A 19920-nucleotide genomic window follows, 5' to 3' on the forward strand; every position below is an offset into this window, starting at 1 on the left:
CTCAAAAAATCAAAGAAAAAAAATCAGAGAACGATGGCTGTGTTACACACACATTCCAAATTTCAAGTCTGTTGGCTTCCTAGAATCAGATAAATAAGCAATCAAAATCGTTTTGGCTACCCTTGTTGCCTGAAACAGGGTAAAAAAAAAAATTTAATTTTTGTTTTTTCATTTTATTTACGTAAGCGTTCTGGCAGTTTTGGTTTTGGCGTGTAAAGAAAGATACCATATGTCCAGTCAATGGTTTAATTGAAATTAAATTAAACTTCAATAATCAATCAATAAAATCTGTATAGAATACTATTTGAACCACCCTGTAATACTGACCGGATTGTTCTTCGTTGTCGGAACGGATCGTTCCGGAGCTTTCATTGCTCCACCAGCTGTACATCACCAGCTTTCAGTTCTCTATAAAAATAAGTCAACAGTCCGGTTATTTACTTGCAATTGTTTCACGCCAGACGAACGTCTCGGTAGCGTCCAATCGTGTTTTGTGTGCGCTGTACTGTGCCTTCTAGTGATATTTTAATCACTGTTATAGCAAATCGTTGACTCCAGTGTGCCAGTGAAAAGGAAAACAAATCCCATCAGCAATGTCGCGCAATCCGGCCGAAAACCAGCTGAACGTATACAGGGATGCCCAGAAGGTACGCAAACAGTGTCGGCCAATTCGACCGTGTATGGGTTAACCTATCGTCGTACCGCGGACCATGACCGTACGAACTTTGGAACATGTCCAATAGTGCTGCTTAGCAGTCCACAAAAGTCCAATTTCCCGTTCGATGGGTTTGGTTGAGTATTTCATTTCGCTTCCACTTACCCATATGCGCGGCCTTTTCCAAAACAGCGTGTTGCTGAAATTCGACCGTAAGGGTGATCTTTATTCATTCGGTGCTGATTTTCGATGGCAGAAAGTAATAGAATGCAAAACCGCACGGCCTCTGGCCAGCATCGCCATACGAAAGAGCCTCAAACCAGCACCACCGGGCGATCAAGAGCGCAGTGACTTCGAGTAAAGTGTGGTACGAATCAAACTGCGCAGCGTAGCCGATAGTAGTAGTATGCTGGAATTAAAAACTGATCCGATCGGGGGAAATAAAAAAAAATATATCGCTCTTGCACGTTGTGTGAATTCATGAATCTTACGTGGTCTGATGGCATTGAACGTTTACCTTGACCATCTGGTAAATATTTTTTGCTGGTGTAAAAGAAGGGAAAAGGCTTCAACCTGTCACGAAGTAGTCACGGCATTGAAAATAAACTCGAGAAAAGGAAGTAAACCTAGTTTGTAAAATCATATTTACCTGAATTTCGAACGTTGTTTCATATAAAAAAGTACTGTTTGGTTTACATTTTTGCGAGACTTTCAAAACCATTTGCTGTAGTTGCATCATTCAAAGCAGATTTTTTTTTGTTTGACCAGAACATATGTAAATAGATCCATCACAAGTGGTTGTTGCATCTGCACATGATAACGCCATTTTCAAATATTTACAAAGCTACTCGCTGCAATGGACGTTACAGTACTAACGACCAAAGTCTCCCCCCCTCCCCCACAACCCCGCTCCACCCGGCAAAGCGCACACACAGGCCTTCTGCTAGAACTGTCGATAGCATGATTTGCAAAATTAGCAAACCCAAGTCCGTGAATCACTTAGCGGGCGGGCTGTCTCTTTTCCCCCTAATCCCTCCCTACTACCACGCTAGAATAGTGTAGAAATAAGTTCCGGTTCGACGATATCTTTACCGAAGGATCGTTTACAACATGCAAAAACATAATCAACAGAAAAGCCGATACGATGCAACGATGCCGCCGTCTGTTGCAATTGCGCGGTAATAATTTTCAAACACCCCCGTTACACTTCGATTGAGCAGATCGCTGGCGATATTCAATTAATCCTTTGGGTTTGTACAAAGGAAAAAAATATCAAAAGCTGATTTAGTTAGATGATTCGACTATTTGGTTAACCTTCAAGAGGGTAAAGCAGTTCCTTGCCATCGATCGAAACGGAACCACAGTCAGAGGGGCGGAACAAATAAACTACAGGGTTGTGAAATTGCAAGGTTGTAGTTCTAAATAGTTATTCAATCTTATAATTAGTACGGTACCAGTGGCTCGTCATTTTTGTGTAATTAATTAAAAAAGAGGGTTTCCCATCTGCACCTACAGCCGCTGCACTTCGTGCGCGGCGAAAAATAATTTGTTTGATGCATTAACGCAGCTGATTAATTATTGTTAAGTTTTAATAAATCATTCGAAGCTTAACGTTTTCCACCTCATCACATTGGGAAATAGGTGCGAAGAGAACATTTTATACTCGACCACTGGGGGATCAGTGGATACAGCGAGCCCCCGCGATGATAATAACCTTCATTCGTGCTTGCGAACACCTCTCATTACATCAACCACATTACATGTCCGCTGGCAAGCACCCTTGGCCGGAAAGATTGTTTCTCACCGGCAGCATTCCAGCCGCTGCAAGACAATTGTAATCAATTAGCAACGCAGGTCACAGTTTTCTAAACTGCAAATATGTCTTGCTACTACCTACTGGTAAATTGCAGCTCTCCTGCCGGCTGTAGAGGTTCATTTCGTAACCCTGCTACTTTTATTCTTTGTGTAAAAACATTGAACTATATCTTCTCACAATACCCGTTTCGTGTGACCATGATGCTGATGATGAATTTGTCTCCAATCGAATGACGATGAGTGATGTGACAGCTATTATATCGCCATAAAAACACGCACCGCCTGCAAACGACCGAACCGAAAGATAATTATTTATGCACAGCACTGCTGATGGTTGAACGGCGATTACGGGAACGGGAGTGTTATTTTTATGCTGTTCATGAAGTCATTGCGATCGGGTGATCTGGTTGAAGTATAATTACGCTCCACCGGCTATCGCGATCGAGCGCAATCGCGCTATACGTGAGCATCGCAGGAAGATGCATCGCCCACAGCATGTCCAAGACACTTTGAGTCTTTTAGCGCCCAACGTTCAAACATTTAATCGGGTAACATATCAACCTCACCCCATCCAGACTTTTGATGGTTTAGATACCAAAGTCCTTCTCGTATCGGTACGTGACCGAGGTAAAACCGGGGGGGTTGTTGTGTGCGAGTCCACTTTTGATTGTGTACTGCAAGGCCCATTATCGCACCGGGCGATACAAGATAACGCGCCATTTAATGAGCAGCAGCCCTCGTCCAACCAGCAGCCAGCCCCTCTTAAGATCGTCGATTGTCGGTAACGACCTGTCACATAACACCAAGGGACCAGTTACCTTACCCCGCCTGTAACGGCTGTGTGGAAGGTGGATATTACACCACCAAGCTAGAATCAAAAAGTCAGCAGTACTACATCAAATTAACAGCTTTTGCTTTCTTTATCAAATTTAGGACAATTGCTTAGGGCTTTTGAGGTACGGATTTTATATGCTCCGGATCTTGACACATAGAAGACGGACGATTTTGCCCCCTTTGCCCACCTAACTGATAACAGCTAATCTACTGGTTTTAGTAGTGGCGAGGGCGAAGGTGTCCTGTTCGTGGGAGAGGAGTTTTAATTACTCGGCGTTGACTGCAGGAAGACAAACAACGACCGGGTGCCGGGTCAATAGGTCAACCTCTCGCCGACAGCTGGTGATGCAGTAATCTTGTGAGCGAATTGATACAAGTTCAAATGTGAAAAAGTGTATAATACGCCTGAGCTCCTACTGTTTGGTAATACCGAAATTGAACGTATCTTGAAGGTTAAGATGACTTATCACTTTGCAAAGGAAGATGTTTTGTCTGGAACCGCCGGTCTTTAATTATGTGAGTAACATCTCCGTGGGGTGGTAGCTGTTTCGGTTGAATTAAATTGCAAAAATTAACAATTGCATTGTCAATCAACAACAGTTGGTTGATTTGTAATCTTCCGAGCCAAAAGAAAACACCTTTCAACTATCAGTACCAGCACAGGAGCGAAATGAGTTTGTGTTTGGTTTGCTGCAATTATATGTTTTTTTTTTTACTTTTATGCCACTTTAACGCTACTTGAATGAATGTGAAAACAAGAAGTATAAATTAACTTACATTTTTTTCTTACTTGAGGCTTTCTTTAAACCATTCAAAATGGCAGCTAGAATTTTACAAGACTCATGCACATTTTTGCCGTTTTCTTGCTTTGTCCTATTCTTACGCGTCACTTTGTTCGCGGACTGACCGCGACGTTGAATCAACAATGATAATGAGTTTAAAATTATCAATCGTCCGGTATGCGAGGCTATTATTCGTTCCAGTGGTTGTGGTTGTGCTACCGAAACGCGGTCATAATAGTAGTAGTTAACATTTACGCAGTTACTCCGGGTGTCAACCGCAACATACTTGTACTTGCGGTGTATTTGTTGCGATAGTAAACATATTTTTCAAATTTAGAAGCTAATAGACACATGAAATTTGTACCGGTGTGTAGAGGGCGATGTTATTGTTGAGCAAAATATGTGTCACTTTGTGGGAACGAGTAAAAGATCATGCGCGCATACTGCAACTGCGACAAGGCCTAGGCGTTCTCCTTGCATTGCTATGCATCCTAAATACCACTGGATAAACTTCAAGTATAAATGCGTTAAAACGAGTTTTGCGCTCAATTATGAAACAAGGGATGCAAGACTATCCAGAAGAAGCTGATTGTACGACGTTTTTACGGATATTTTTTGCGGGTAAACAACTAGCCTGTTTTGGATTAAGATGATGTAGTGCAACATAATTTAGTAAATTGAAATATATCAGCCTACATGGACAATGGAACTTTCGAATGTACCTAGGATCAGGTATTAATAGTTATGCATTTTAGTTGCATTTTTATACAATACATATTAATAAATACTAATTTCTTTGTTTTGAAGTGTATTTTTATTTTTATCGACTCAAAACAATAGTAGTACGTGGAATGTATTAAACAAAAACTCTCCAACAACTCCCGCCGGTTAAATTTACAGAAATTAATTACATTGCTCATACGCAAAACCTTCGAAGTGCGCCTCTGCGCTCGCCAGACAGTGAGAGGGGAAACTGTTTACAAGCGCAAGCTCCAGTAACTTGAATAATTGAACCCCGGCAAACCACCTATGCAGTTCGCAATCAAAACCAAAACAAAAAAAAAAAGTGAAAAATTATCCATTTTTAACTGCAATAACAGCTACTCCTTCTCTTCCACAAGTCGCCCGGACTCATAGAGATATTATGCGTGACCGGTTTGCGTGTTTTTTTTTTGTTCCTATTTTTTCACTGATTGTAATGTCGTGTGGAATTTTGTTGTGGCGCTCCTTAGGGGTCGGCGATGTCTTAAGGTGCACCGGAAAATGGAAGAAACCGGTACTAGACCTTTGTTTTATTTTTTTTCCAGTGCGTATACCTTTTTGCTCTTGTGGTAGCGGTTATTCCCAACAGATGCTTGTCCGCTTAGTAAGAGTGTTGGATGGTTGGTTAGTATAGCTTTCAGACATTCGACGATATAACAAAAATAAACGCCGATTTAAAGTTCGTAGTGATTCAGCAACAATGTCAAAAAGTTGGTGTATGTTTCTAAGCCCCAACAATTCTGACAGTCGATAAGATAATTCGTTTAAAAATTAAACCTCGTCTTCAGTCCTCAGTTTTACCGCACAAAACAACCGTTGTTTGCATGCCTTAAGCCAGTTGGTGACCTTTTTGGAGTGTCCGTTGGTCGTCGCTTGTGATAAGATAAAGCTCAATCTCTCTGTCTCTCTCTCTCTCTTTCGATTCAATGAGGTTGCATTTGTGTCAGTAATCAACGCCGAGCACACAAACGCAATCGGCATTGTTGCTCATTTTCTTCTGCACACACACACACCAGAACCTGAGTGGTAAACATGTAAGATTTGTTTATTATATGAAAAAGAAGCTTTCTTTACTTGTGTAATCTCCAGTGGGCTATCTTTGCGAAGCAATGAAGCTTTTTCATTCAACTTCAAGCCGTAATGTCGTCAGTGTTTCTTTCTACCCCATTATAGTGCAATATTTTTCGGCGATTACACGTACCCCAATCGACTAAGCTCCGATAAGATTTGGTGGGTCCGAAGCATGCGATATCAGCCGGGAATGTGAAAACTCGTTTACAATCGAGCCAATAACACTGGCAACACCAGCTAAAGCAAATATTTGGAGTACTTCTTCGTAAAAAATCCCCTTACTTTTGTGAAATTGAAAAAATCGATAATTTTAGATAAAATGCTTGTTTAACTTTATGACATATACTTTGAGAGTGATGTGACCCTCTTGGTATGTTCCAGATCATGCCAATCGCACGCCCCGATTGCGTGGTTGTTCTGCTGCAAACTGCTCTTTTTTGCCAAACTGTAATCGAACGAACGAAAACGGGGTGCTAATTGTATCGCTCCACCCCAATTGCTTATGTTAACTTCTTAAATAATTTGCAAACACTCCCTCTTCAAGGCCGAGCAGACGAACCAAGCCGATGCACTTTATGTAGCACAAACGATAGCACAAACACAAAGCGGTGTGGTAATATGTTGCAAAAAACACACACATTAACGACGGTAGCACTATTTGTTCCGGTGTCCAGTCAAGGTCGAATTTAAGTATCACCTGCAACGATCCACTTTAATGTTTTACTCTAGAAACCGTTGGCCGTTCTAGTCTAAATACATATCGTTTAGTACATTACCTACCCCCCCCCCCCCCCCCGCCTTTCTGATGCATTTCACCGCTGGAGGGTTACAAAGAATGCTACCACAGGTGCAAATGCAATCATCCGGAAGGTTTGTGCTAATTGGCTGGGTAGCTAAGAGTCTCAAGTGGCATCATTGTCCTATTAGTAAGAACTACTATACAACGAGTTATGTTGTTGTGTACATGTAACAACAAACGCAGTTTTCATCCAACAGTACAGAACTTTAAAGCTTTTACGAATCATTCCAATAGGAAAATTGTAAATTTGAATTTTGATTGATTTTGTGTAACAAACTGGTCTGGTTGCAACTGATTGAAACTATTCCAATTGCTAGTAGACATTGAGCGCGAAACATTCGTAACCTTTCTAGCATTTTATCTAAACCACATGATGCCTTCCCCAACAATATATCCAGTGAATGGCTGTGCTCTTAATACTCTTGACCATCGTGTACCCCGCATTCGAAAGTCACACGAACTCTGGTCGCCTCGTGCCGACGAACCCACGGTTTCGTCGCGTAAACACACCTGGAATTTATCTGGGTCATTCGGGGCTCTCTTTTTTTCACGTCTGGTTTTTACTTTTCACTTACTAGCGCCCTGGTTAATCGTGCATTTAAGCTGATGAACTGTACATGATCGTAGCATCGCTCGAGAAAACATGGAGTTGATTGAACCTTTCTCTTCCCTTTCAACCCCCATTACCGATTGTTCATGCGAAAAAGGGGCATGATTAGTTGATTAGAAGGATGCGTGCGAAAATGGAGCGAAAAACAAGACGTTTGGAGCATGCAGATCAAGCCGTGCGATGTGTTCATGATCGTTGTTCAGTCGTTTGACGACGGAAAAGGTTTATTTTTATTAATATCCAAAGAGTACAGCGACAAAAAAAAGTTTATAATGTGCTTTTGTAGCACGTGATTGAGTTGCATTCACAATAAGCAAACGTCGATTGTGATCAATGGCTATAAGGCTTACATCGAATACCATTGGATCTTAAAAAAACCGAACCCAGAATCGTAGACTTCATAAAGTGCCTTGGTTTTCGCTATGCATAACAAGCTTTAAGTAGTAAGATAGAAGTAACATTGACTTCCCGTATTTTTTACGTCGCCATCGAACTAGGTCAGATTATAGAATGTACCCGTGCACGCAATTCGTGCGCCGCACATTCGCTTTTCCTTGACGTCCAAGAACTGGTCGATTGTTACGTTCTGATTAATAATATGTGTGTGTTTTCGTTCTCATATATTTTTACAGGATAAGGTGACGGCTACGATGAGCCATGGTGCTCCCGTCGGTACCAAGACCGCCTCGGAGACGGCAGGTCCGCGCGGTCCGGTGCTGCTGCAGGACGTTCACCTGATCGACGAGCTGGCCCACTTTGACCGTGAGCGTATTCCGGAGCGCGTTGTGCACGCTAAGGGTGCCGGTGCGTTCGGTTACTTCGAGGTTACCCACGACATCACGCAGTACTGTGCCGCCAAGCTGTTCGAGAAGGTTGGCAAGAAAACGCCACTAGCCGTACGCTTCTCTACCGTCGGCGGCGAGAGCGGCTCGGCCGATACGGTACGCGATCCGCGCGGTTTCGCCGTCAAGTTCTACACGGACGATGGGGTGTGGGATATGGTCGGCAACAATACGCCCATCTTCTTCATCCGTGATCCGGTGCTGTTCCCGAGCTTCATCCACACGCAAAAGCGCAACCCCGCGACGCACCTGAAGGATCCGGACATGTTCTGGGACTTTATTTCGCTGCGACCGGAGACGACGCACCAGACGATGTTCCTGTTCTCGGACCGGGGCACTCCGGACGGTTACCGTTTCATGAACGGGTACGGTTCACACACGTACAAGCTGGTCAACGCGGACGGCAAGCCAGTGTACTGCAAGTTCCACTTCAAGACGGACCAGGGCATTAAGAATCTGGATCCGGCTCGTGCGAACGAGCTGACCGCCACCGATCCGGACTACAGCATTCGCGACCTGTACAATGCGATCGCCAAGAAGGACTTCCCCAGCTGGACGCTCAAGGTGCAGGTGATGACGTTCGAGCAGGCCGAAAAGGTTCCGTACAATCCGTTCGATCTGACCAAGGTTTGGCCGCAGAACGAATTCCCGCTCATTCCGGTCGGTCGCATGGTGCTGGACCGCAACCCGAGCAACTACTTCGCCGAGGTGGAACAGGCCGCGTTTGCCCCATCTCACCTGGTGCCCGGCATCGAGCCGTCGCCTGACAAGATGCTGCAGGCGCGTCTGTTCGCTTACGCCGATACGCACCGTCACCGCGTGGGTGCCAACTATCTGATGCTGCCGGTCAACTGCCCTTACCGGGTGGCGACCCGCAACTTCCAGCGCGATGGGCCGATGAACTGCACCGACAATCAGGGCGGCGCGCCGAACTACTTCCCGAACTCGTTCAGCGGTCCGCAAACCTGCCCGAGGGCGCACAAGCTGCAGAACACGCCGCTGAAGCTGTCCGGCGACGTTAACCGGTACGAAACGGGAGATGAGGACAATTTCTCGCAGGCGACCGTGTTCTACCGTCGCGTGCTGGATGACGCTGGCCGCCAGCGCCTGATCAACAACATCGTCGGACACCTGAAGGATGCGTCGCCGTTCCTGCAGGAACGTGCGGTGAAGAATTTCGCCATGGTTGATGCCGATTTTGGCCGTCACCTTTCCGAGGGACTGAAACTACGCCGCACGGCCAATCTGTAAGGTGGAAGATGATCGACGCGGAAGTAGCAAAACAAACATTCGGTATCGTTCAACATTCTATCATGCACCGGTAAAGAAGCACACAATCATTACGTTGCCGCCAGTGGGTGGAGAAGCGGCTCAAGAAGCTGCTGGCAATAGTGTTTGCTTAGGATTTACACCAGCTAGAGGGAAGGGGGCTTATGTTATTCTGTACTTTTGATCTTCTTTTCTTTGTATTTGGCATGCAATTGCTTAGACCCCACGTAAGTGCATCCGAGTGCAATATTTCCCAAGCGAGTGCCAGACGCTCGTGTAATTGTTATTTTTGTAAACAATTTTATCAATAAAATCTTATGGTTTTATAAAAATAATTAAAGTTTTTGGTTGTTCGATGCGAAAACAAGCTCTAATATCCCTGAGCCGGTTCTACGCTGGACTAGAGAACTGGTGCACCAGAAAAGAGTTGAATGAATATTGCCCTCCTTGCTATGTGCCTGAAGGTATGCAATATATTCCCCTGTTTGTAGGTTACTCGTTATTGCTTAGCCCAAATTAAAAAAAAATAAATGTTTGAGAAAATGTAACCAAAAAAGGTAAGAATTAAGGCATACAATTAAAATATAAACTGCATTTTGAGTCTCAAGGGATATAATCTTTCATCTGTATGATTACAAGTCATGTAAATCAACAGATAAGTATTATTAAATCGCCTAAATGTAGGCAATCCGAAGTACGCAATGTGTTCGCATCGTTCCACTGTAGTCGGATTTTCCGTGCATTTGAACTTGTCGTATATTGACAGTTTATTTTGACAGTTCTGCTCATAGACGTTTATAATGTGAAGGTGCGGTCATCTTTGTAATTTGAGCAGATTTGAAATAAAAGATACCCTTTTTAAAAAAGGTATATTTAGTTAATTATTCATTCTAAAATAATTAAAATATTTTAGCCATATCTAGTACGAATACTGATTGTTTATATAAACTACGATAATTCGCTTTGCAAATTGCAATATGTTAGTTTATTTTTCATAGTGTTTTTTTGCATATGCAAAATATTTTAAAATGGTCTCGCAAGTAACCGTTTGTTCCCCATTATTGTCAATAATAGATTTTCTTTGGATATAGCAAACTACATACTGTATAAAGCAAATTCTTTTTTTGTTAATCTAGGTATTGGTGTAGATAATATAATTTATAACTTAATCCATAATTTAAAAAAAAGAAAACTAAAACAAAATAATAACTAAAAACAATCAAATTAAATTGTAAACTCAAAAAATATAGATTTCTCACACTTATTTTAAAAAGTTGAATAATTCGTACAAAACAACTAAATCCGATTTGCCAGAGGACCGATTTCAACTGCCCGAGACCATTGTGCGATGTGTCCGATTGTGTGCGCGTGTGTGTGAGAGTGGTTGTGTGCGTAGAGGGTGAAAAGTCGCAGGCAACAAACAGCCAGGCTCTAGTGTAGCTTTTGCTTAGACGGACTTTTTTTTTCGTGGGTAGTGAACGGCAATGTCGAAAACCACTCGTTCTGTGCGCATTGTGCTGCAGATTGTTGTTGATTGAAAGTGTAAAGTTTGTCAAACACGCGCCGAGCAGTGTTTCAGCCACCCGTGTGTATGCGTGTATGTGTAGCAATCGTCCGGGAGGTTTGCGTTTGCCTCTCCGTGCCATTGTGACTGACGGAGCGTTTTGTGCGTCGTGCGCGCGACACTACCAACGAGAGGCCCATCACTTTCCTGTGCCCCGAAGCCTGTGGAAGCCAGCCAACCTGCCCTCGCACACCGGTGAATGCTGTGAAGCGTCCGCTGGCAAAGTCTACTCCGTTGGTGCTTTTGTAGCGCACGATTGTCCACGCGCCAGTATCGGGAGAGAGAGCGCCGCCCGAAACGCACACACACGCGCGCACACACGCGCTTACACGCACACGGCCGTGCAAGGGCACAGATCGGGCCAGACTAGCAGAACCGAATTGGTGTGTGGCAAAGTACCCGCGCGCGCGTTCGCTCATCGTCGTCGTCGTCGTCGTTGGCATTCGTAGAAGTGAGATTATCGGTCGTCGGTTGGTCGATTCGGACGTTGTCGCTCCGCTGAGGGCGCGCAGCAAAACATAACACACAACGGGGCTCACACCACTCGTTGGCATATTCAACCTGTGCCCTTTCCGCGCGGTAAAGTGCCCCCTCCCCTCCGTCGCCGACCTCCTGCTCCTCGCCCACGGGAGGAGTCCCTTTTAGTTTCTACGCATACACATACGCACGCGCCCCACAGCTAGCGAGAACTCCACCAGGCGGCAGCAGTAGCAGCAGTAGCAGCAGCAGCAGTTGGCAGGCAGGCGCACACAGAGGAGAAAACTCCACCATCATATCCCGTTGGCCGTGTGTCGCCGTCGTTTTCGTCGGCGCTTTGTCCCCCGTGATAGCACAGGATCAACATCCGAGGACGGAAACTAAATTCCGCTGAAAATATCTCCGTCCGCGCGCGCTAGACAGCAGCATCGTCATCATCGGTTCGGCCGACAGGCTCTGAGGCTCTCGGTTTCGCTTGTCAGCCAGCGTCGGTCGGTCGTCGTAACACCGCACGAACGGGTAGCGCGGGACAGCCAGATTCGGCGACAATCAACATCCTTCGCAGGTTTTGATTGTCCTTGGTGTAATCCACCCCGTCCACTCTCGCTCTCTGCCCTCCGTCCCTCCTGCGACCCGGGGGTAGACGCTAGACTTCAATGGATTCGGAGATTCCGGAACTTTCGGACGAAGCCGAGGAACACGTCAAACTCGACAACGGTGATGAGGTAATGTATAAATCAGTGCAAATGCTATTCCCGTGTGCACGGCTGTGTACTGCTGCTGTTGCATCCGTGCTACGATTCCTGCCTGACCCACCATGGGGGAAAGGTAGGATGGGGAAGATGTATGTGTAGTGAAAAAAGAATCGACGTACCAATAGGAAAGTGCCATTTCTCTTGTTTGTTGTGCTGTTTGTGGTGTCGCGCCGCTTTGACGTACCTCGTTGACAGTTGCATGTTTTGTGCATGTTCACTGTGATCACAAATTGGTGCGAAGCTTTTAGTCCCACGTCCAAGTATGCGACGCCACTGCGGACTATCTACCGCGTGCTAGGTTTAGTGCGTTTGTGCAGGAGGATGATGGAGCGGCTGGAGGGAGTAAGTGTCCTCTGAGAACAGAGCCTCATCCTTCCCACACCATTATCATTAAGGGGCTTATAACGATACGCTTGCCAGTCGGTGCCAATCGTAGCCCAGCGCAACAACAACAGCAGCGGACAGAAGGTCCGCACTACTCCCGCCACTTCTAGCCAATAGATCCGCGCGTAACGTTGCTTGACAACAGAGACAAAAACAACAACACAAAAAAACCGACCGACCATGCCGCCCGATCGGGCCAGATCGATCGGACGGTGTTGCCGAACGGGAGGGAACGTCCGAATATGTCGGTCAAATCTCGGCAGCCGTAGCTGCAAAGCTTCACCAACAGCAATAGCAGCAGCAAGCAGCGAGAGGGCAAAAACGCGAAAGGCGAACGAACCACACCACCCCACGCGTGTGTGTGTCATCGGAGTGTGCGGCTGTGTGGCCCCGAACGAGCACCGCACAAGCACACGCACACCAGACCGGTCGCGTATGCACACGCAATCCTCTCCCTTTAGGTCCCTCTCTTGACACATCAGCAGCAGCAGCAGCAGCAGCATCGAAACTGGTCGATTCGGTTTGACGCGATCGTTTCGTGCGTTGCCGTTCGTTTTTTCCCTATCGCGGCCGACATATTTTGGGACAGCATCGACACTTCCCAACTGGAGCCGGCCGCCGGCAGTAGCTGCAGCAACACGGCAACAGCAGCAGCACTACGCACGCCGACTGGTCGCGATTTGCTGTTCGCAGTCGGAAGAGGGAAACCATGTGCCACCACCTACGCAAATGCATTCAATTTTTCGACCGCCTAGCACCGCTGCTTGTGACGTAAGCCACACACTATGTGTGTGTGAGAGAGTACTTTGCACAAGACTGAAGATTCATGAAAAGGGTATGCATGGAAGCGAGGCTGTCCCTTTGGCGTTACAACTCGCACCTCCAGGCCACAGCGCTCTACGCGATTGTCCAGAATGGTTTGGTGGTTTTGTGTGAACAACAGTATTTTTCTATGCGCTAACCCATACCACCAAAGCGCTGGACCGATTGAAGCTCGTTGTAATATTGGCAAAGCAAACAATGCTCTTTCCCGGAGCGTCTCCGGAGCCTAAGGTGCGCATGGATTGTGTCTGTGTGTGTCTGTTTGTGTGCACTATATGCGTGTGCGCACAAGAGAGCACAATTTTACAACAGTTGAAGCTATGATGCCTTTGAGCAAAAAAAAACAGCTAAATTACACCAGAAGCACAAACCACCATCGCTATGTCGTGAGCCCATTTTCCACAATCACACATAAACACAATAACCGCGATTAGATTGAGTGCGGTGGTTTAGTTTGGGTATTTGCGTTTACAACGAATATTGAAATAATAGTTGCCATAGCAATCTTGTAAAATAAAGGGCCGATTTTTAAATGTCACTCAAATAATTGACGTTTGCTGCAAACATACTCGATTCTGCTACCAGGCTACCTGGGTGTTCCTTTCCTATCCACAGTCAGAACTGCAATGGAAGAAAAAGGGGACAAACGTTAGGAAGAGATCGGTTCTGATCTCAACATCATCATGCACCAGCCGACGTCAATACAAATACAGACGCACGTACACACAAACATACTCTCACACACGCTTTCAATAGAGCGCACGAAGCATTATCATCCACCTATGGACCGCTAGAAACTGGCTGTTCACCTTTTTTATTTGGCATCATCTTCCATACTCTGCTGTATGTTATGAGAGTAAGTTGCTGTCCAATGGAAACTTTCGTCGTTTCTTGTTGCTTTACCGCTGCGGATGGACGAAAGGCGCATACACAGCCTGATGAAACCAGAACAACCCCGCTGGCGGACTGGTTCTGAAGCTGGTATGCGTCCTTTGACTGACGCGATCGGTCTCTGGCGATAGAAGATCTCTCGCTGGATCAACGCGCCAAATACCCACTCCAATGCATTCTGTGTGGAGTGTTTTCCGTGTGCTCTGGATGACTTCGTTTCTTTTGCTTCCTCTGCGCTGTGCCGTCCCCTGCCGGTATACCCTCGCCCGCCAGATCTGACCGACAATCCATGTCGGTGGGCTTGGCCGTTCGGAAATGGTCGTGCAATGTGGTCGGGTCGGGTCGGTCGGATTTCGCTTTCTGCCTACGTTCGTTCCTTTCCGCTTTTCGGGCGGCCGTCGGAGGGTTTGTTTACGTTTTTTATATCGCCTTCGGTGGCAGTGCGTCTAGATATTGCATCCCCTACCCCCTGAACGGCGCTAGCCGTTCTTCTTAACCTCTCCCTCTCCAAAGAAAGAAGAACAAAAAAGACGAAAACGAGCAACGTGCCAACCCGAGGTACTCAGTTCCGTCTCACCGTACCGACGATATGACAACAAAACACACCTTGCCGGACGATGGGTCGGGTGGCTCTTTACCACGACCACCGTGACTGGCCGAAAAATCGGATCCGGCCTTCGGGACTAAACAAATTATGGAGCCTCTCGCAACAGCAGCTCCACAGACCCAATCGTGGAGTGGGGCAGGGAGGGGATGGATGGTTGCTGTAGGCCTTCGGTTGTACCGGTTCGATCGGGACCGTGTAGCGACACACAAGCACGGCACAGCTTCGGCGTCGCGTCCATGTGTTCACTCGGCTTTCGATATTGGCTCCGCCAGCCAGATACGTTTCCAGCTGATCGCACGAAGAACGCGAACGTATGTACAGCCCTCCCGGGTTCGTGCCATAGATTGGCCGCCCCGAACCCGGAACGCTCTCGCACATCATCATGCACAAGGCGAGCATCTTCAAACCGTGCACGCGGTACGCACATGTGCACGTGGCTTGCGCCACAGCTCGTCGTCTGTGCTCGCGCGATAAAGCGTGCAAGCCGGGCGCATTCGCACCAAATAAGTACAGCGACACACACGCTCACCGGCGCGACGATCTTTTCTTTCGCCATCGTTGTTATGAATCACTCGACTCGTATGGTCACATATGTGAGTGTTAAAGGTCGGTCCGATCGTCAAACACCATCACAAGCGGCCACCGAGGAAGGTGAACGAAAGTGGAGCACATTTTGGGCACATTCAAGGCCTGCCTTGGTATCGAATCGGACGCGTGCTTCGACAAGCTATTTTCGAGAGGACGCTCCGTTGCTGCAGCTGCTGCTACTGACGCTGCTGACCCTGCGGCGGAGCGGTGAAAAGAGAAGCGTTGCAGCCAGTTGCAGCCGCCGCAGCCATGTGCCATGGCTTTCATTTTTAACTTGTTCTCGATAGTACGAACGTTCGAATCGGTCTATTTGTTTTTTTTTGTCTTCAACCCACAGTCACACGCGGCATTCGTCGTGTGGCGAAAGGCTATTTACTTTCACTTCCAAGCATTTATCTCCTCTCGGATTGTGGTCCGACAATCCTGGTGACGCTTGAAGAGAAATGGTTTGAAGAGAATGCAGAGGGTGCTATACATGCGCAGTACGAGCTTGCTTGCTTGCTTGCCGGCATAGGGTAGGGAATACGTGTTCGATTGAAATAGAAATTGGGCGCTTCATTGAAATACGCGATGCACGGCATTCTTATCGATACATGTGCAAAAATGCATCCTACTGTAGGTATGTTGATGCAGCACACTATTCAGATCGTCTAGTAGAATATGAGGCAGATTGATGCCATACATGTTATTCTTGGGAATTTTGGACAATTATTAGGGATGCGCCCTGTAAGATATGGAATATGCCAGATTATGTTTGTTCCTATTTAAAAAAAAACTATATTCTTTGGTTATAAATTCACGGAATGAGAACAAAGCAGGTTAATTGTTTGCTCTGATAACATAAATCCCACATTCCCGGAACTAGTGAATTAAAACTCAAACATGTCCTTTCTTAAATTCCCCATTCAACCAATTTTTTCCTCTATTCCTTAGGTTGCATTGCCTCCGCGCACACGTTTAGTTACCACCACCGACGTGCAACAGGGCAATACGCAGGTAGTGCAGGTGCCTGTATCCCTGCCGGTCGGTACACTTATCGGTGGCGCCACGTTCAACGTGCTCACCACTGAGCAGATACAGCACTTTAAGCCAATGATTTGCGTCGACAACAACGGGTTCGTCTCGAGCAGTACGGTGGTCGGTGATCTCGGCAACGAGCTGAAACCGACCCATATCGTCATTCAGCAGCAGAGTTCCTCCGACAACCAGCAGCAGGACGATTCGGGCATGGTGGAAGGCGGTCAGTCGCAGAACAACTCCCAGCAAAGCTCGCAGCAAGGCGGCACGCAGGAGTATCGCGTCGAGAGCAACAGTGCCCTGGCGAACCATTTGGCTAACGTGGAGGTGCTGCAAGTGCGATGCAAAACCACCACCGGTGAGCTGTACAAGAGCCGCCTGGGATCTGGCGGCCGGGGGAAATGCATCAAGCATAAGGACGGCTGGTACACGCCGAGCGAGTTCGAAAACATTTGCGGCCGCGGCTCGAGCAAAGACTGGAAACGATCGATAAGGTACGGTGGGCGTAGTTTGCAGACGCTTATCGATGAAGGTATCCTGACGCCGCACGCCACCAGCTGTACCTGTTCGGCGTGCTGCGACGACGAGTCTGGCGAAAGTGAGTATGCGTACAGTGATAGGGGCATAAGTAGTGATAGAGAGCGATGCTTTTGAAGCACACTCGTTTGAACAAATGACTAAAAATACATGTTTCTCCTTCTGCCATTTCAGCCGCAACGGGACCGGTGCGTCTGTTTACACCTTATAAGCGTCGGCGAAGGAACCAAAGTGAGCACGAGTCGCCACAGCTGGATAAGAAGAAGCGCATCGTCGTGACCAGCGGTACGACCACCTCGGTTGGCGGGAATGCCACTAGCACATCGGGCAGTAACAGCACAACCCACACCAACAATGCCATCATTAACAGCAATAGCGCCGCGACCACTACGAGCGTGGTGAACAATTCCGCCATAAGCAATCAGCACCAGCAGCAGGTAGCTGTGCAGACGGCACAAGTGCATGCAGCTACCCGGCAACAGCTACACCAGGCGACGGCCACAATAAATGCAACGCCCATCATTACCAACAACACGAGCACCACAACGACCACCACGACCGTGAAGGTCGTACAGCAGGAACAGCAGCAGGAGCTGCAAAACGAATTGATCACAACCAAAGAGGAACCGTGGCAGACGCTAACCGAGGGCATCGACACAACGACGGAATTCGTGGACCAGCAGACTCAATGTAAGTTAGCGTCATCGAGAAGGATATTTTTTAATCATTTACATGAAGGCACTTTTTGGATAAACGATGTAATGCGATTGAAAATATGTAAAAGCACGTAGCGCATTGAGTTAATTGAGTCATTCTGCTCATTCCATTCCACAACATTCCGCTTGCAACAAACAGCACAAACACCAAATAATTTCTGACTTCACTCTTATTAATCACAAAACGTACCTTTTCTTTAATTCTTACAGTACTAGCGGAAGCTAATTTACCTTTCGAAAGAATGAAAACCTTCTGCACACAGCTGACGAAAATGGTGCAGGAAATGCGAAAGTGTATTGTGGAAACGCAGGAGCATCACAACCGCCAGCTAGAGTGCATGCAACGGGAACGGGATGCCGCAATACTTACCGTGACGCAACTCGAACAGGAGCAGAACATCAACAGCAACTGCATTCCTCCGGGATCGATTCACGCTAACAAAAAGGTACAACTCGCCACCAAGCGGCTGGTGGTCGACCGAAACCAACTAATCCCCCACAATTTTTCCTTTTCTCATGTGTGCAGTGCGCCAACTGTAATCGTGAAGCGTTGGCCGAATGCTCGTTGTGTCGAAGGACACCCTACTGCTCGACGTTCTGCCAGCGAAAAGACTGGATCACGCATCAGAACGAATGCGTCCGGAGCACGCAGGAACCAACGCACCAGATAATGCTAATAGTGGACGAAACGCAATAGCCTTTAATGTTCTAATCGGGCCAACCCGAGAGGGTAAAGCCGCTTGTTCGACGGACAATCGGCTTGCTTGGCTCCGATGACGGACTTAGGTCATAATATCGCTCCCCACTTACGTAAAATACGTAATTCCGGTAGCAGATGTGTTGGACAGTTCGCTAGCTCGTGAAATATTTTATAAACCATTTTCACCAGATAGCAAACAGTCCAAAACAACTGCACCGAAGGACAGTTTAAACCCGGTTCGGAATCGTTTTCACTGGCTTACGGGATTTGTTGATTGTTTTATTGCTTTAGCTATTTTTACACTTGTTTTTTTTATTAGTTTTAAATTATATTACGTGTATTTGTTTTCGTGGTATACTTTCACGAATCCGTAGTGGCGAACGTCAAAATGAATTATTCAGCGGTACAAAGAGGTCAATCAAATGCTATACTCGATTGTCCAATCATGTACAGAAAGAACCAAGACTTACCTTACTTCAGCTCGTCCTTGGCAAGACATAGCAATAGTGACACAAATTTCAAACACACCTAAAGTACGACCACATACGCACGTACAATGAAGCGATTGAAATGAAATCACGCGAAATAGGCTCCTTCATTTAGAATTTTATTCTCATGATTCTGTGGTTGATGTAGGAAAGGAAGTAATCCGTTCCTGGGAAGTGTATAATAATAACCCTAGCTGATGTACAGTGCGTCTATTTTTATTGCAATTAGTAATATTATATTGTATTATTACGTGTATGTTTTGTTGTCTTAGGTAAATTAAATTCAATCAAGTGTATGTATTGCTGTATATTTAAGTAGACGGAAGTATCGTTTACGCAGGGATTCGTGCAGATAACGTACAAGAATGATTTATTTTTTAAAATATTTCTTCAATTTTGATATACTAATGCAGATATACTAAACATAAGGGTAATGCAAAAAAGCAAGCTCTAGCGAATGTAGGCGATAATGTACTTCCGATTGTAAAGACTTTGGTTGCAATTTAAATGAGCATAATTTTAGAAATATCTAGGATTAGATAATTTAAGAGAAAATAATGAATAGATTCGATCGTGCAAGGGTGTATGTAAGAAACATGTTTTAAAACCAGTTCTTTTGTCTACACACATGCTCCATCCCGATGCTGCTCTACATTATGGCGAAAAGGGTTTGAAGGATTGTCTTGTCGCAAAGTATACCCTGAGAGAGTTTTAATATTGCAGAATGTTATTGTTTTACCTCGATATTTTTACAAAATTGTATTTTATTATAATTTCAGCTTATTTCTCCTCCTCCCTTGGACCAATATAAAACTCATTTGCTTTCGTTTGGCGAAACAGTCGTTGATACTTGATACAGATACTATTTGTATTGACCATTTTGTCTTATATAATATAGCGAAGGGGTTTTAAGGATTCTCGTAATGTTGGGACAC

At 45.9% G+C, this 19920-nt stretch overlaps 2 protein-coding genes across 3 annotated transcripts; both read left to right on the forward strand.

Annotated features, from left to right (window-relative positions):
- Positions 1-356: 356 nt before the first annotated feature.
- Positions 357-9774, forward strand: LOC1275711 (catalase). Its single transcript, XM_314995.5, has 2 exons — positions 357-647; positions 7961-9774. Exons 1-2 carry the CDS (start codon positions 594-596, stop codon positions 9419-9421), a joined length of 1515 nt encoding a protein of 504 aa, XP_314995.5. The 5' UTR covers positions 357-593; the 3' UTR covers positions 9422-9774.
- A 627-nt stretch (positions 9775-10401) lies between these two features.
- LOC1275712 (deformed epidermal autoregulatory factor 1) lies at positions 10402-19580 on the forward strand. Of its 2 annotated transcripts, XM_061646619.1 has the most exons (5): positions 10402-12205; positions 16461-17142; positions 17256-17771; positions 18008-18243; positions 18324-19580. In XM_061646619.1, exons 1-5 carry the CDS (start codon positions 12137-12139, stop codon positions 18492-18494), a joined length of 1674 nt encoding a protein of 557 aa, XP_061502603.1. In that variant the 5' UTR covers positions 10402-12136; the 3' UTR covers positions 18495-19580. The 2 variants fall into 2 exon arrangements, with proteins under 2 accessions (XP_061502603.1, XP_061502602.1); XM_061646618.1 differs by having other exon boundaries at positions 18008-19580.
- The last annotated feature ends 340 nt before the right edge of the window (positions 19581-19920 follow it).

Source organism: Anopheles gambiae, chromosome 2, assembly GCF_943734735.2.
Source record: "Anopheles gambiae chromosome 2, idAnoGambNW_F1_1, whole genome shotgun sequence".
Lineage (NCBI taxonomy): Eukaryota > Metazoa > Arthropoda > Insecta > Diptera > Culicidae > Anopheles > Anopheles gambiae.

What these genes read in the sequence shown, in the direction of transcription:
- LOC1275712 (XM_061646618.1), top strand. Translation starts at nt 12,137, where the DNA reads ATGGATTCGGAGATTCCGGAACTTTCGGACGAAGCCGAGGAACACGTC. An exon ending in AACTCGACAACGGTGATGAG is followed by an intron (nt 12,206 to 16,460) that starts GTAATGTATAAA and finishes TCTATTCCTTAG; the next exon opens with GTTGCATTGCCTCCGCGCAC. An exon ending in CGTGGACCAGCAGACTCAAT is followed by an intron (nt 17,772 to 18,007) that starts GTAAGTTAGCGT and finishes TAATTCTTACAG; the next exon opens with TACTAGCGGAAGCTAATTTA.
- LOC1275711 (XM_314995.5), top strand. Translation starts at nt 594, where the DNA reads ATGTCGCGCAATCCGGCCGAAAACCAGCTGAACGTATACAGGGATGCC. An exon ending in TATACAGGGATGCCCAGAAG is followed by an intron (nt 648 to 7,960) that starts GTACGCAAACAG and finishes ATATTTTTACAG; the next exon opens with GATAAGGTGACGGCTACGAT.